This window comes from Rhinatrema bivittatum, chromosome 2 (genome assembly GCF_901001135.1).
Source record: "Rhinatrema bivittatum chromosome 2, aRhiBiv1.1, whole genome shotgun sequence".
Lineage (NCBI taxonomy): Eukaryota > Metazoa > Chordata > Amphibia > Gymnophiona > Rhinatrematidae > Rhinatrema > Rhinatrema bivittatum.
The window spans coordinates 376,050,050-376,064,727 of NC_042616.1; the positions used below are offsets into that span (position 1 = coordinate 376,050,050).

A 14,678-nucleotide genomic window follows, 5' to 3' on the forward strand; every position below is an offset into this window, starting at 1 on the left:
GGGGAATGTGATCCCCTTATATATACCTCTGAGAGGTAATCCGCAATTCCCAGCGGGGTTGGACAGTGAGGTTTTCAAGCAATGGCAGGGGAAAGGGTTACAAAGGGTTCACCAGTTCTTTATGCCAACAGGGGGGCATATATGGAGCTTTCAGGAGTTTCAAGCCCAGTTTCGGCTATCGAGAAATGACTTTTATGCCTACCTACAGGTACGACACTATTTACAGAGAATGTCTGGGCTGAAACAGGTGGAGGACTATAGGAAGGGTCTTCAGGATATATTTATGGATACGCAGCGAGGAGGAAGGGCATACTCGTGTGCTCATTTCTCTAGAGCCTTGCGAGAGTTACCTGATCCCACGGCTTATTTAGCTATACAAAATAAATGGGTTAAACATGCTAACATTTACTTATCTCAGAAAGATATTGCTCTGTTGTTGGATACATATACTAGGGTCTCGGAAAATGTAACCCTGCGCGAGATGGGGTATAAAATATTACATTGTCTATATATCTCCCAAGACCGGCTCTTTGCGGCCAACCTATGTGATTCTGCTACATGTTTAAAATGCCAATCAGCTACGGGCACGTTCTTCCATAGCCTATGGGAATGTACGCAAGTAACTATATTTTGGGGGGAGGTTCTGGATGAACTGGATAAGATCTTGCAGGTACTGATTCCTCGAACACCACGAGTCTGTATTCTGCGATTGATCAAGGATACTCTCGACCAACTGTCGGATTTGGACCATCTCTTTTTGCAGAAAGCGTTGAGTATCGCAGCCCAAACGATCATGCACCAGTGGATCTCCAAACACCGACCCATGGGAGCTCAATGGAAGGCATGCTTGGAAAAGTTATTACTCCATGAGTTGTTAACGGAGGCTACGAAACAACCGGGCACGCAACCAACGTGCCATGCAGTATGGAATTGTTTCTGGTGGTCACTCTCTGCCTCAAAACGGGACCTTATCTCCAAAGCCACCACATATACCTATAGAGACTCAAAAGGCTCACCGAGGAATGAGCAGTTATAGTCAGGACTAACGCATACCTGCGAGTGACAGTTGGTGATTACTGCTTGGGAGGGATAGGGAGGGGGGGGGGAGGGGCGGCAGAAATACTAGACAGCATGACTGGATAGAAGTTGCTATGTTTAATGTATTTGATTTCGGGTTGTGATGTGTACAGTTGTAATATGTTAAAAAGTTAATAAAGAAAGGTTTAAAAAAAAAAATTAGAAATGGGAGAGATGCGAAAGCAACATCAGGGTTTGAAGAAACTCAACCTATATTTTTTGAGGAAATATGAAAATGTTGATAACCAACAAAGAAGTAAAAATCTGAGGTTAATTAATTTTCCTAGGAAAATTACTGTTACCCCAGTTGAAATGTGGACTAAGTATGCATTGGAAAACCTGAAATTGCCTCAAGCTTCTTTACCCCCATTATCTCCGCTGAAGCTGGAGAGATGCAAATACTGTCTCCATTAAACTTATCTGAAATATTGGAAACATCTGTAGAAGAAGAGGCACTACCAGCAACTCTGATAATAACCTTTTTCTTGGACTCTGATAGGGATTGGGTTCTCAGAGCATATTTCCGTAGTAAAGTTGAGGAATTTTTAGGTATGAGGGTGCAAATATTTCCTGATCTCGCAAGAGAAACACAGCTTAGGAGAAAACAATTCCTAGAATTAAGAACAAGAGCAATACAATTGGGAGTGCAGTTTTTCCTTTGATTTCCTTGCAAGTGTCTCATTAAATTTAAAGATGTAAGTTATACTTTCTTTCAACCTTTCCAGCTGGAAAAGTTTATAAATGATAGATTGAGTGTTAGGACCAAGAGTACCCCTACTCTAGAGCATGTGTAAGCCTCATAAAGGATGCTGGGGTAGATTTTAAAAGCCCTGCGCGCCTATTTTGCAATTTTGTTGTGCAAGTTACGCCTGCCTCAAGCAGGCATAACTTGCACAACAAAGGTAGGGGGGATTTAGGTAGGGCTGGGGGGTGGGTTAGATAGGGGAAGGGAGGGGAAGGTGGGGGACGCGGAAGGAAAGTTCCCTCTGAGGCTGCTCCGATTTCAGAGCGGTCTCGGAGGGAACGGAGGCAGGCTGTGCGGCTCGGCACGCGCAGGCTGCCGATTTTGCACAGCCTTGCTCGCGCCGACCCCAGAATTTATAAGATACGCGCCGCTATGCGTGTATCTTATAAAATCCAGCGTAATTTTGTTTGCACCGATTGCGCGAACAAAAGTACGCGCGCGCTTCCTTTTTTAGGATCCACCTCTAAGTGTTCTGTTGAATTTACAATTCCTTCCTAGAGCTTTCAGCTATAAATTGTTTTTGTAATATTTTCTTTATTAATAAGTCGTCTCATGTGTTGAACTCCCCCACTGTATTGAGGGCTACGAGATGTATTGATAGTAATTAAGTTGTCTATGTGGGTATAATGGGGTTGATATGTAATAATTTATTATCATTACATTGTTTTTTCTCTTCAATAGTATACAATGTATCATTGAAAAACTCAATAAATAGTTAATTATAAAAAAAAAATTATTACACTTTGGATTTGTGTGTTTGGCACGATGGTGTGAGGGTAGCTGGGCTGCTACACAAAGCAGCGTATGGACAGCGAGTTAAATGACCGGGCTGTGGGTACTTTCATGTTAGCACATGACAGAGAGGACCAAACGTGGCAGGGGACCACCAGAATGGTGTCAGAATCCTTGGTGGGCTGTAGGCAACATACCACTGGAATATAGTGGTAGGCCTGCTCTAAGGCCACCAGGGATGAGGGGTGTGAGCCTGCAGAGTATGAAGAGACAATGTGTTTAGACTTGGGTTGTTCAATACTCTTGATAATAAATTGCGGCCTTTGTCAAACCCATTTTACGTATTATTGTGTGTTTTTGAAGGGGGAAGACAGGGAAGAATACTACGAGTGTCCCACTTGTATGAATTCTCCAAACAAAATAGATATAACTAAAATCATCTCTAAGAAAATGCCAGCTTCACGTAGAATATCTAGGGAGAACCTGCTGCACAATTACAAACAAAGGAAAGCCACAGATCAAGTACTTTATTGTAAACGTACAACCCAGAGCTAGCAAAACTAAGATCTACAGCCATTGCTGCTGAAAGATGAATCACTGAAAGAAATATTCTCTACTTCCAGTACTCGCTTTCTAGAAACCACCTTATCTGAAGGAAAAATGATGAGAAGCAAGCTTCAAACTGATATTCAGAATCAAGAAAATGGCAAGAAACTCTTCAAGATTCCATGCTGTAAACTGTGTGAGCATATATTGCAGGATCAAACATATACCCACATGGGAAAGAAAGCATAAAGAGATTGCATTCATGCTCTGCTATTACTTTAGGATATATTATCCAAGTCAGAAAATGTGGAAAGGGATGCTGTATTTGGTGAAATGGATCAGAAATCAAGACAAAAGTAAACATTCACAGACACAAGATAGCACATCACAAAAAAGAACAATATGACACTCCTGTGGAGGAAACATTTTTTCCAGATCAGATCACTGCATCAATGACCTTCTGATCAGGATAGTAAAATGAAATGCCAAAGCCACCCAAGAGCCTAAGACAATAATCAAGCATGTATATATGTTTATGTTATTATATTAGTGGATTTGATGTCAATGTTTGTTAAAAAGATTTTGGGGGAAAACATAATTAAAAAAAAAATTGAATCAAGCACTTTGAAACAAACACATACCAGTCTTTTTTAAAGCTGTAAATTCAGCTGTTTAATTACTCCGTCAGCCCTCTTAAATACACCACCCTTCAATCCCCATCTTTTACCTTATAGCTCTTTGCAACTTTGAAAGCAAGCACCACTGTTGTAATATAATTGACAATTCAATTATATAGATAGACAATATCACCCTCTGCTCTTATTACATTGACCGGATGAATGGAGCACAATGGAACAGCTCCGCTATGAGGAAAGGCTAAAGAGGTAAGGGTTGTTCAGCTTGAAGAAGAGATGGCTGAGGGGGGATATGATAGAGGTCTTTAAAATCATGAGAGGTCTAGAATGGGTATATGTGAATCGGTTATTTACTCTTTCGGATAATAGAAGGACTAGGGGCACTCCATGAAGATAGCATGTAGCACATTTAAAGCTAATTGGAGAAAAATATTTTTCACTCAATGCACAGTTAAGCTCTGGAATTTGTTGCCAGAGGATGTGGTTAGTGCAGTTAGTGTAGCTGGGTTTAAACAGGTTTAGATAAGTTCTTGGAGAAGTCCATTTCCTGCTATTAATCAAGTTGACTTAAAAAATAGCTGCTGCTATTACTAGCATGGGATATACTTAGTTTTTGGGTACTTGCCAGATACCTGTAGCCTAGATTGGCCAGGATGCTGGACTTGATGGACCCTTGGCCTGACCCAGTATGACAATTTCTTATGTTCTTATGTTCTCAAAAGCTAGTCACCAATCCTTTTTTTTTACAACCTACAACTTTTTGGTTGATTTTCCTTTCTAATAACAACTAAAAAGCAAGTGAACAAAGTAAAATGTTGATAGTGAAAGATAAGATGCATAGAAAACAACTTGCAGCATTCATCTTGTTTCAGCAGCAGGTGAGTGAGCAGTAAGATATGACAAATGGTTCTTTACATTTCATGAGAAGAAACACTGGCACCTGAAACTGCTTTTATGAAATGGATGTTTTAAAGAGTTGCAAAACTATTTTGTACAAATGATATTTTTTACAGTGTAAAACTCTATGTTTTCCCCTTACAAGATGAAGAATTAAACAATTTATGGTTTACTGTATAGTCTGCACATTATATTGCAACACCATGATGTCTCTTTTGCCAAGCCAGGTACCAGGTTCCATCTAGCCGCTTCATCAGTGCATCTTCATATTCCAACAGTAGTGTCTACAAATTTAGATATGCCAATACAGTGAACACTAAGGTTGCCAGCTGTCTCCATTTCTTTTCAGGATATGTTAAGCAAATCTTGTTGTTGCCACACTGCATGCATGGACTTGTAGTCTTTTCATAGGATAAATCAGCGCTACAAATTCATGAATACAATAGGGCTAAAAGCAGGACTAGATCAGTTTGTCCTGAAATAATAGAATCAGTTGGTAACTCAAGAATAATTAACATGCAAGTACAATAGATATGGTTGTTCCCCGCAGTGAATAGCTTCATGGTCTAAATAAATTCCTTTTTTAAAATAAGGGGTAAAACAATCTCCTGAAATAGGGATTTTGAATGAAAACTTTGATCCAACCCTTGACCCTGGTTAATTCAGTCCCAGAACTGTCTGAATTTTTTTGAATCAGAAAAATGTGTTTTGATGAGTGCTGACATATCTTAGTAAATCACCATCTGTCAGGACATGCCACTTTTAAAAGGTGATGAAATAATATAGGTCAGGGAAGAAGGCCATGATCTTTCATGCCACTAGCCCTGCCCATATTCACCAAGTACTAAAATCAACTGAATGCAAAAGCAATTTACAAGTTATTGTCTGACTACAAAGCAGTCGAGTGGGGGAAGGAGAGGTAGTTAAGTGTTTGTCTCCCTGTTGCGATACTGCAAGCCAGTAAAGTACAGCAAATCTGCTGAAGCTTGCAAATTGCTTGTCAAGCTCTGCACTAAATATGATACTCTCACATCACAGTGCAACGGCTGTGACATTTTTGTATGAGTTTGTATTGTTTGTCCCACTCTTAACATATCAGTAACAATCAGCACTCAGAGGCCTGGCAGTATACTCAATTTATGGTTTTATATTTACCAGACATGTTACTTGTAAGGACACATAGGAGGCTACATCAAAACTCATTCCAGTACTAGTGACATTGTGCACCTAGAACTAGGAGTTTTGTTCCAGCAAACCACTATGTTTAATAAAAAGGTATTCAATCTCATATCAAGGTCATGAAATAAAAATCTTTAAACACTTACAAATTTCTCTAAAACAAAGAGGTATCTCCAGAGGTAGTAAATATAAAATAGCCAGGCATGGGAATAGATGAAATGTCAAGTAATTAATCAGAAGTTCTGATATTATTATTAACTGCTTGAGTTCCACTCACCAGAGCCTCTGAATTGATTTATAGCTGGTAATTCATCTATCCCCCTATTCATTATCTGCACACATCTTGTGCAAAACACATGCATGGATGTGCTCAAAACCCTCCATTAAACCATTGTCTAAGTGCAGACATTGGACAATAATTTATCATTATCATAAGAGTGATGTTAGATAGAAACATTAGCAGGAGCTTTATGAAATATGGAAGATGAATTGCAGTGCCTATCAGTACTGTGACTCTCCTTCTCCCGAACAAGGTCACTCCTATTCCTGTTCCATAACCACCAAACCACCCCACACATAATCACTAAGTACTTGATTCACTAAGGGGCGGATTTTAAAAGGAGCGCGAATAGCCTACTTTTGTTTGCGCTCCAGGCGCAAACAAAAGTACGCTGGATTTTAGTAGATACGCGCGGAGCCGCGCGTATCCACTAAAATCCTGGATCGGCGCGCGCAAGGCTATGGATTTTGTACAGCCGGCGCGCGCCGAGCCGCGCAGCCTACCCCCGTTCCCTCCAAGGCCGCTCCGAAATCGGAGCGGCCTCGGAGGGAACTTTCCTTTGCCCTCCCCTCACCTTCCCCTCCCTTCCCCTACCTAACCCACCCACCCGGCCCTGTCTAAGCCCCCTGCTTACCTTTGTCGGGGGATTTACGCCTCCCAGAGGGAGGCGTAAATCCCCGCGCGTCAGCAGGCCTCCTGCGCGCCGGGACGCGACCTGGGGGCGGGTCCGGAGGGCGCGGCCACACCCCCGGGCCGCCCTGGGCCGTAGCCACGCCCCCGGGCCCGCCCCCGGAACGCTCCAACACGCCCCGAAAACGCCGCGCGGTTCGGGCCCGCCCCCCGACACGCCCCCTCCGAAAACCCCGGGACTTACGCGAGTCCCGGGGCTCTGCGCGCGCCGGTAGGCCTATGTAAAATAGGCTTACCGGCGCGCAGGGCCCTGCTCGCGTAAATCCGCCCAGTTTTGGGCAGATTTACACGAGCAGGGCTCTGAAAATCCGCCCCTAAGAGTTTTTCCCATAGACACAAAATGAGAGAAAAGCCATAATTAATCTGGCCCTAAATATATTAGCCATTACTTTGAAAGCAGCAACAATTATGCAAAGCATTGCATGGCAAATGGATGGACTGAGTCATTTCTGGTCTTTACCATATTGCATGCAGGGATATATACTCCTGCTTGTCTCCTGGAAATCACAACTATCTAACTATGCATGCATGCATGACATGTTATAAAATCAAGAGTCTCTCACCCTGCCCCCTTTGACAGGGAGCTTTATTCCGACCCTACAAAAGTTGGATAAATTTGTGTGGTTGCCATGTTAGTCCACTTGAATGCACGGTAATAAAGATTAACTAATAAAACTATATATATATATATATATATATATATATATATATATAGTCCATGTGGATTAACAATACTTTTCTTAACTGGCTTTCGAGAGCTAAAACACTCTTCTTCAGATCAGAATCAAATGAGCAAAAGATATTACCAGAAAATATAGAGTAGTGTGGCTGTCAGAAGTGAACCATAAACTGTATTCCACTGATAGGGTGAAGGGGAATGGGAAAAAGAGGTTGCGGTTGTAGGGTTTGGGGTTTGATGGGTGTCAGAATGTGATAGGAAACCTAAGCCTTTGTTGAGTATTTTTTTGTCAGTTCCAAAGCATCTAATCATTTTAACTTCACAAGTCTTGCATTCCCAGATTGTTTTAGGTTTTTCTTTGATTATCCTGATCACAAGGTCATTGATGCAGTGGTCTGGTTCTTGAAAAGTGCTCCTGAACAGAGGAATTGTTCTGGTCTTCCTGAGGTATTTGATCTGTGCCTGTATGAATTGATTCTGGCTTTCAGTGTCTGGCCTGTCTCACCAATGAAGCCGGCATCTTCACATTTTCTGCATTGAATATTATATACTACATTCCTCCTCTAATGTAGCATATGCAGAATATGTGAGAATGCATTGGTGGGACAAACCAGAAATTAAAGGCCAGAGTCAATTCACATAGACACAAGATCAAATACCACAGGGAAGCCCAGGCTGACACCTCCATGGGGAGAAAACTTTCAGAACCAGACCACTGCATCAATGACCTTGTGATCTAGAGAATCAAAGAAAAACTTAAAACACTCCAGAATGCAAGACTCTTGAATTTAAAATGATTAGACACATTGAAGGTGACAAAAAAGAACTCAGCAAAGATCTAAGTTTCCTATTACATTATGAGCCATAAAATTATACTGCCTGCACCTTCTGATCATCTATCAACCCCCCACCACCATCATCCCTTCTTCCCATTCCCCTTCACCCTTTCACTGGAGCGTCTTTTATGGTTCATTTCAGACAGCCACACTATCCTATATTTCCTGGTAATGTCATCTTTTGCTCATTGGAATTCTGACCTAAAGAAGAGTTTTAGCTCTCAAAAGCCAGTCAAGAAATATATTGTTAGTCCATTAAAAAGTTATCACCTGATATATATTTTTTTGTTTTTATTTGTTAACCTTTATTTCTGTGCCTGTATATGCTGTGTGAAATAAAACAGATTTTGCACAGTAAAACACACAGAGAAAAGACAAAAAGGAAAAGATGTTCATGGGTTCCTACCAGAAGGGACACACAGAAATACTGGCAAGTCCTTTTATTATGTAGAAAAACTCCACAAACTATAATCTGAATAGTCAATGGTAAAGTAAAAGGTGATAGACTTAACCATGATGTAAAAGTAAGAGAAAGGAAAGGATCTGCAAAAAGGCAAGCCTGCAGATGATTCAATGAATGCTAATGAAGAATGATAGAACTGAGAACCCAGAATTGCAAAAAAAAAAAAAAAATTCTAGGCATCATTTAGGATATTGCCATTCACTCACATTAAACCAATATTGTTGACCCCCCGCAGCCCATTAAAATACAGCTCTATCCCTATACAAACAAATGTTAATTAAATCTATAACTACTAATAATCATTTTTATAGTGCTACTAGATGCATTCAGTGCTGTACAGACACACACAAGTGATAGTCCCAGCTCTATGGAGAAACATGTTTATCTGTTTCCAAAGCTTCTGTGAGCCTCCTAAAAGATATCATGCTAAGGATCTGAAGGTTATACATTTAAAGTTGCACAGTACTTCAATATCAGCTTTTTGCTTTGGACAACATGAGCCTGAGCTGTGACCTACCATAGTCACAGGTAATACGTCAAAAAAAAAAATTGTTAGAAGAATCCTGATTTTAAGAACAGGAGAGCATGCTTAGCCAGAAGTAGTAGCATCTCGAATCTTCGTTCATCCATACAAAATGTTTGGGGAAGTCAACTCTGATAGTGTCCTTTCATGGAATTGTATATTTCAGGTCTGGTAGAGCAAGAGTAAAGTATTTTTCAGTGTTGGAGTATGGTAAATCAGATCATTTATTAACAGTGGATGATTAAACAGACAGAAACATGAGAGATAACAGCAACTGTCTGCCAGATGGGATGTTTCATCTGCATGTATTGATTTAAGGCAGTTATAATCCATAATTATGCATTTCTAGACTGGCTGGATACGTTAGTGACATGATACATACATCCTGCTTCCATAGATGTATATTATTTGTGAATAAGCAGAATAAGATGACAAACTCATGAAAAGGAAAGGTTCAGCTATAGATTCTTATTTATGCTTGGCAAATCTGACAATCAATTTGTGCTCTGAGGGTTTCAAAAGTAATAGCTCTAAAAATGTTCAAAGACATTTGAATCAAATAACATAATTCACAGTTATAAAAAAAAACCAAGGTATTCAGAGGAACAAATGAAATTCTAAATTGCCCAAGATAAAAACAGTAAAGGAAGTGCTCAAATTACTGAAAGATAACAGGACCCTGGACAACAGCAACCAACCAAAATGTATCACTTGTCTGAGTATCACCACAGAAACAATTACCTTTTTAGCAACAAACCCTTCTGTTATGCTTTCAGGGTGAAGGTGCTTAGCATCCTGTATGCCAGGGTTCTTCATTCTTCCCATTTTTTCCTGCATCTTTGATAAAACTGACCCTCACACCATGTTTGTTTCCTGGATAGGAAAGCAGAGAGAGAGAGAGGGCGCCATCTGATGCAGGAATGCGGACACGGCGCCACCAGGTAGAACAATATTCATGATGAAGATGGCTTGTCTTACAAACTTCTGGAAAGGCGTAGCTTCTATGCTGTGAAGTTTCTACAGGCACTGCCCTGCAGCAGGCAACGTGATTGCCAAAATGCCAGTGTCAAGCTTGGCAACTTGTCATCACCTCAACTCCACGGCACTTCTCACCTGGTCAGTGCATTGTTTGAAGTCTGTCTCTAGTTTGCTTCTTTCTCCAAAAGACTTTTCAAGTTTTATAGATATTGGTAAAGATTGGACTGTATATGAATCTTGCAGGACATATACAAGGCGTATGACTTATATCCAGTGCCATAGCGTTTTGCATTATAGTGTGCTAGCACTTTAATATGACACCTCCAAATACATTGATTTATTTATGGACATAGTTACTATTTAGCCTTATTTTGTTGGTAATCTTCATAGGATTTACCCGTGTAAAACTGGCGTTCACGTGTATAAATGGGCTTTTGAAAATTATTACATTTACATGCATAACTCCTTTGAAATTTCATTGAATTTTCAAAAGGTTTTATATGCATAAATGAACTTCATGTGCATAAAAAGGCTTTTGAAAATTGCTACAATCTATGCTACTTTTACTCGGGTAACTGCTTTGAAAATTCACTGCTTAGTGATTTGTATACTGGTTTTGTCACCACAATGGGATTCCAAGAGGTATGAGGAAATGTTCTCCCTGTTCCCTTGGATTGTGAAAACTTTCTCCATTTATTTTTGGTAGATACCAAATACTTTAATGCCCCCTGTCCCATGAACTCGGATGTAAATTGTCTTTCTCCAACTGCATTTAACAAAAATGGATGTCAATCCCTTTAAGAATCTTAATAAAACTCCACTAAAGTACAATACATTGCAGTTTTCTTGGGTAGCTTCCAACATGTCTGCTTTACATGATTTAGTATCATTATTTCTGGTCTGAAATTGAAAAGCAGATACATATGTCACTACTATTGTTAAGCAGCACCACAAAGGCCTGAAAGAATAGGAATGCTGGGCTGATGATGGCTGAATATGTATCGGAGGAGAGGCATACAGTCTCAGGGGAGGGACTTCACAACTACCTACTGGTTTAAGCTACCATTCAATGGTTTCAGAGGTTGCTGCTTTTGCAGCTGGTGGTAAGGCGCTGTGAGGACAAATATAGAAGGAAAAGATGGAAGAACTTCTTGAGCTAGAACAGCTGGCAATTAGCAATCCAGGAAGTCTGCAGATGTGAGCATTGGGCAGAGAAATGGAATAACAGGTAAAGCCACTTAGAGTCTCATTCAATAAAGATTTTTTTTTCTGTAGGCACAGAATGTGAAACAAAGATTAATTTTTTATAAGGACCTTTTTCTTCCACACTTCTTTGCTACTTATTCCTCTCTCCTAAATCTATCAGTGCCCCACTCCTTCTCCACACATGTGTTTCTGTTGAATTCAATGGATAATATAATTTACCTTAGCATTTTTCAACATACAGTGCCAACTGATCATGGGCGTTCACACCTTCATGATATATCCTTGTGATTTATTTAGTTCTTTAAACAATGTGCAGTGCTAGTCTTGTACTTACAGAGAAATGTACATGGCTACCTAATATATCAGATAATTGTGCAACAACAAGTGAATGTATCTAGGACGGGTATAAACATCATTTGTATATTGTAAAATATTTTGGCAAGGTTTTCTCATTTGCAGTTTATATTGACACATGAAAAACAATGTCCTCATTATGTCTTAGGTAACAATAACGTATTACATTACTGTATTTTACATGTTTTTGAGTAAATTTGTATTACAAATGAAAGAAGACATGAAAATGCATTGTTCTAAGACCTTCTTTAAATGTGCCCATTATGCACAAAGTTTATTCAGACTTTCCCCATTGCGCATTGTTCCATATGATTGGAAAACGGAATTAGAAAATTACCAATAGGGCAACCTGAAGTTTCTCATTATGGTTAAAACTGAACAAATATGTAAACCTCAACTATCCCAAAAGAGACAGGCCACACAAAGAAAAAAACACCTAGTCATATCGTTGAAGTTCGAACGAAAACACAAAATTCAACATAAAACACTATATTATGTTGAGCCCAGCCAGGTTATACACACTTATCTAATAGTACAGCAAGCAACTGCTAAGAATCAAAGCAAATCCTTGGCTTAAAAATTACAAAAATATGTACAAATAAATCCAAAACCTTGCCTTCACATAGGATGGAACAGGAAAAAAATGCATTGTAGCAACAATGAATTTATCCACATAGCAACCAGCAGAAGAGAATAGGCTAAAGAGATCTCACTCGACAGGGGAAGGATACTGTCATAGAGCAACTGGATGCCTTTTATTGTAATATGCAGATTGGCACATTGGAAGAACAAATCTGAGCGCTGATTTCTGCCCAGAGGTGCACATCTGTGCGATCTCCGGCATCGCTCTGCTTTTCCTTCGCTCAGATTACGGAGAAAGGAAATAAATAAATAAATAAATAAATAAATAAATGGAAAGAGCAAGCCAAGAGGAGATGGGGTGCGGCTTCATTATCTAGGGCAATTGATATACACCTGCTAATAGCCAATCTGTTTAAAAGATTAAAAACCAACAAACCAAAGAAAGACAACAGAAACCGAGCGGCGAACGGTCCTGCCCTGGTACCAACTCTTCCTCGCCTAGTCTCTCTGGACGGGAACCTTTCAATCCCGGTCTCTCTTCACCAGCGGAAGAAAGGAGTCCGGTTTGAAAGCCTTCCCTCGCCAGGCAGGGCTTTCCAGCTGCTCCCAGCTCTTTGTTGTCGGCACAGTAGGGGGGCTGCAATAAGTGGCCACACTTTCAAGACTGGGCATGTGTGCAACTGGGAGCTAGACTAGTTGGTAACCTGCACACACGCACACATCTCTATGTGCGTGTGGGAAGGATACCCGCATGGCTGTGCCCTCACTTCTGCACGCACATGCCTCTAGCATGGACAGACACACCTACCCGAGACACACACCACACACACTTATTGATCCCCCCACCCCTCTCCCCGGAGTACCTGAGCAGTTGATGCCTTTGCCCTTGCCGTGCTGGCACTCGCTGGGGAGCTGGTTGGACGCTTGGCCGCCGGGCACCGAAGACAGGGTGAGGGCGAAGAAAACCCAAGTGTAGCCCAGAGCCGGAGGTCCCAGGCTGCCGGCAGCGGCGGCCGAGTGCAATCCTGCCACCATGATGCGGCCGGTGACGAGCCGGGAGGAGCGGGAGGCGGAGGAGATGGGGGGAGCGGGAGGAGGGCGGCGGCGAAGGCAGGAGGCGGCAGGCCCCGTGCATCAATACCGGCAGCAGCCGCCGCAGGGAGCCCTTCCGCGGGGATTCGGAGGCAGCATCACCCCCGCCAGCCCCTCGCCGATGCCCTGTGTCTGTGCTGCTGCCGCTGCTGCTTCTCAATGCTGCTCAGCTTCCCCCCTCAAGCCTCAACCCTCCACACACACACACACACAGTCACTCACTCAGTCACTGCCACACAGAGAGGGAGGGACCGGGGGAGACCCTCCCCACCACCCCTTATCCCTGCACACACTGATCCTCCATCACTGCACACACCGATCCTCTATCTCCTGTACACCAACTCCGATCCCTGTACCCTGCACACTCCGATCTACTATCCACTGCCCACCCCGTTTCTCGGCGCCTATTCAGACTAATCCTCGATCCCTATTTCCTGCGTACTCTTGACTCTCTGTCCCTGCTCACACCATGCGCAGGACAGGAGTGAGGATGCCACCCAAAATGGTTCTACCCGTCGCTCTTCTTAGTTAATTACGGAGGATTTCCCCTCCCTGCCTCCGCCTCTCGATCGCTCTTTCTGCTTGCCCCTTCCTTGGGGGTATGATTTGATTGATTTCCAGCCGCAGCAGGAGCCAGGAAGGATGGGAACAGGAACAGGAACAGGCTGTCACCGGCCAGCTCAGGAGAAAAGAGCAGCAACTACTCCAACGACAACAACAAAGGGAGCGAGGGGAGGGGATGTGGGAGAGAAGTCACGTGACTGTAGCCCCTTTCCTTCCCCCTCACTCCAGGGACGTGGGGATTCCTCCTCTTTGCTCAGCTATCAGGATCGTATATATGACCCTGTGAACCAACCTGTGTATATGTGACATTGTGCGTTATGCCCTTAGGATGGTGGGTGCAAGCCTCAGACCAAGTTGCATGACTGGACATTAGAGGGCATTGCCGCCCTCCTTCTTTTCTTATTGGGCCCCCCTCATCTGCTGCCACAGGATAAGGTAACACTTGGCTTCAGCAGTGTTCCCAAAGTGCAACAAAAAAGATTATGGTGGAGTTATCAGCACAAATGGGACACTTACAAGAAGCACTATGATTAATTGTTGTTTGTTTTTTCTTTGAGTTATTTTGCCTGTTTCCTCTATCCCAAGCAGGGCTATGATGCTTTGAACATTCATTTGCAGTC

The 14,678-nt window shown here is 42.0% G+C and overlaps 1 protein-coding gene across 2 annotated transcripts in view; it reads right to left on the reverse strand.

Annotated features, from left to right (window-relative positions):
• Window positions 1–14,197, reverse strand: part of TMEFF1 (transmembrane protein with EGF like and two follistatin like domains 1) — a 610,729-nt gene extending 596,532 nt beyond the window's left edge. For both annotated transcript variants that reach the window (XM_029589975.1, XM_029589972.1), the window contains exon 1: window positions 13,266–14,197. In XM_029589975.1, coding sequence (XP_029445835.1) covers window positions 13,266–13,437 — 172 coding nt within the window. In that variant the 5' untranslated portion in view covers window positions 13,438–14,197. The remainder of the gene's footprint in view (window positions 1–13,265) is intronic.
• Between the last annotated feature and the right edge of the window lie 481 nt (window positions 14,198–14,678).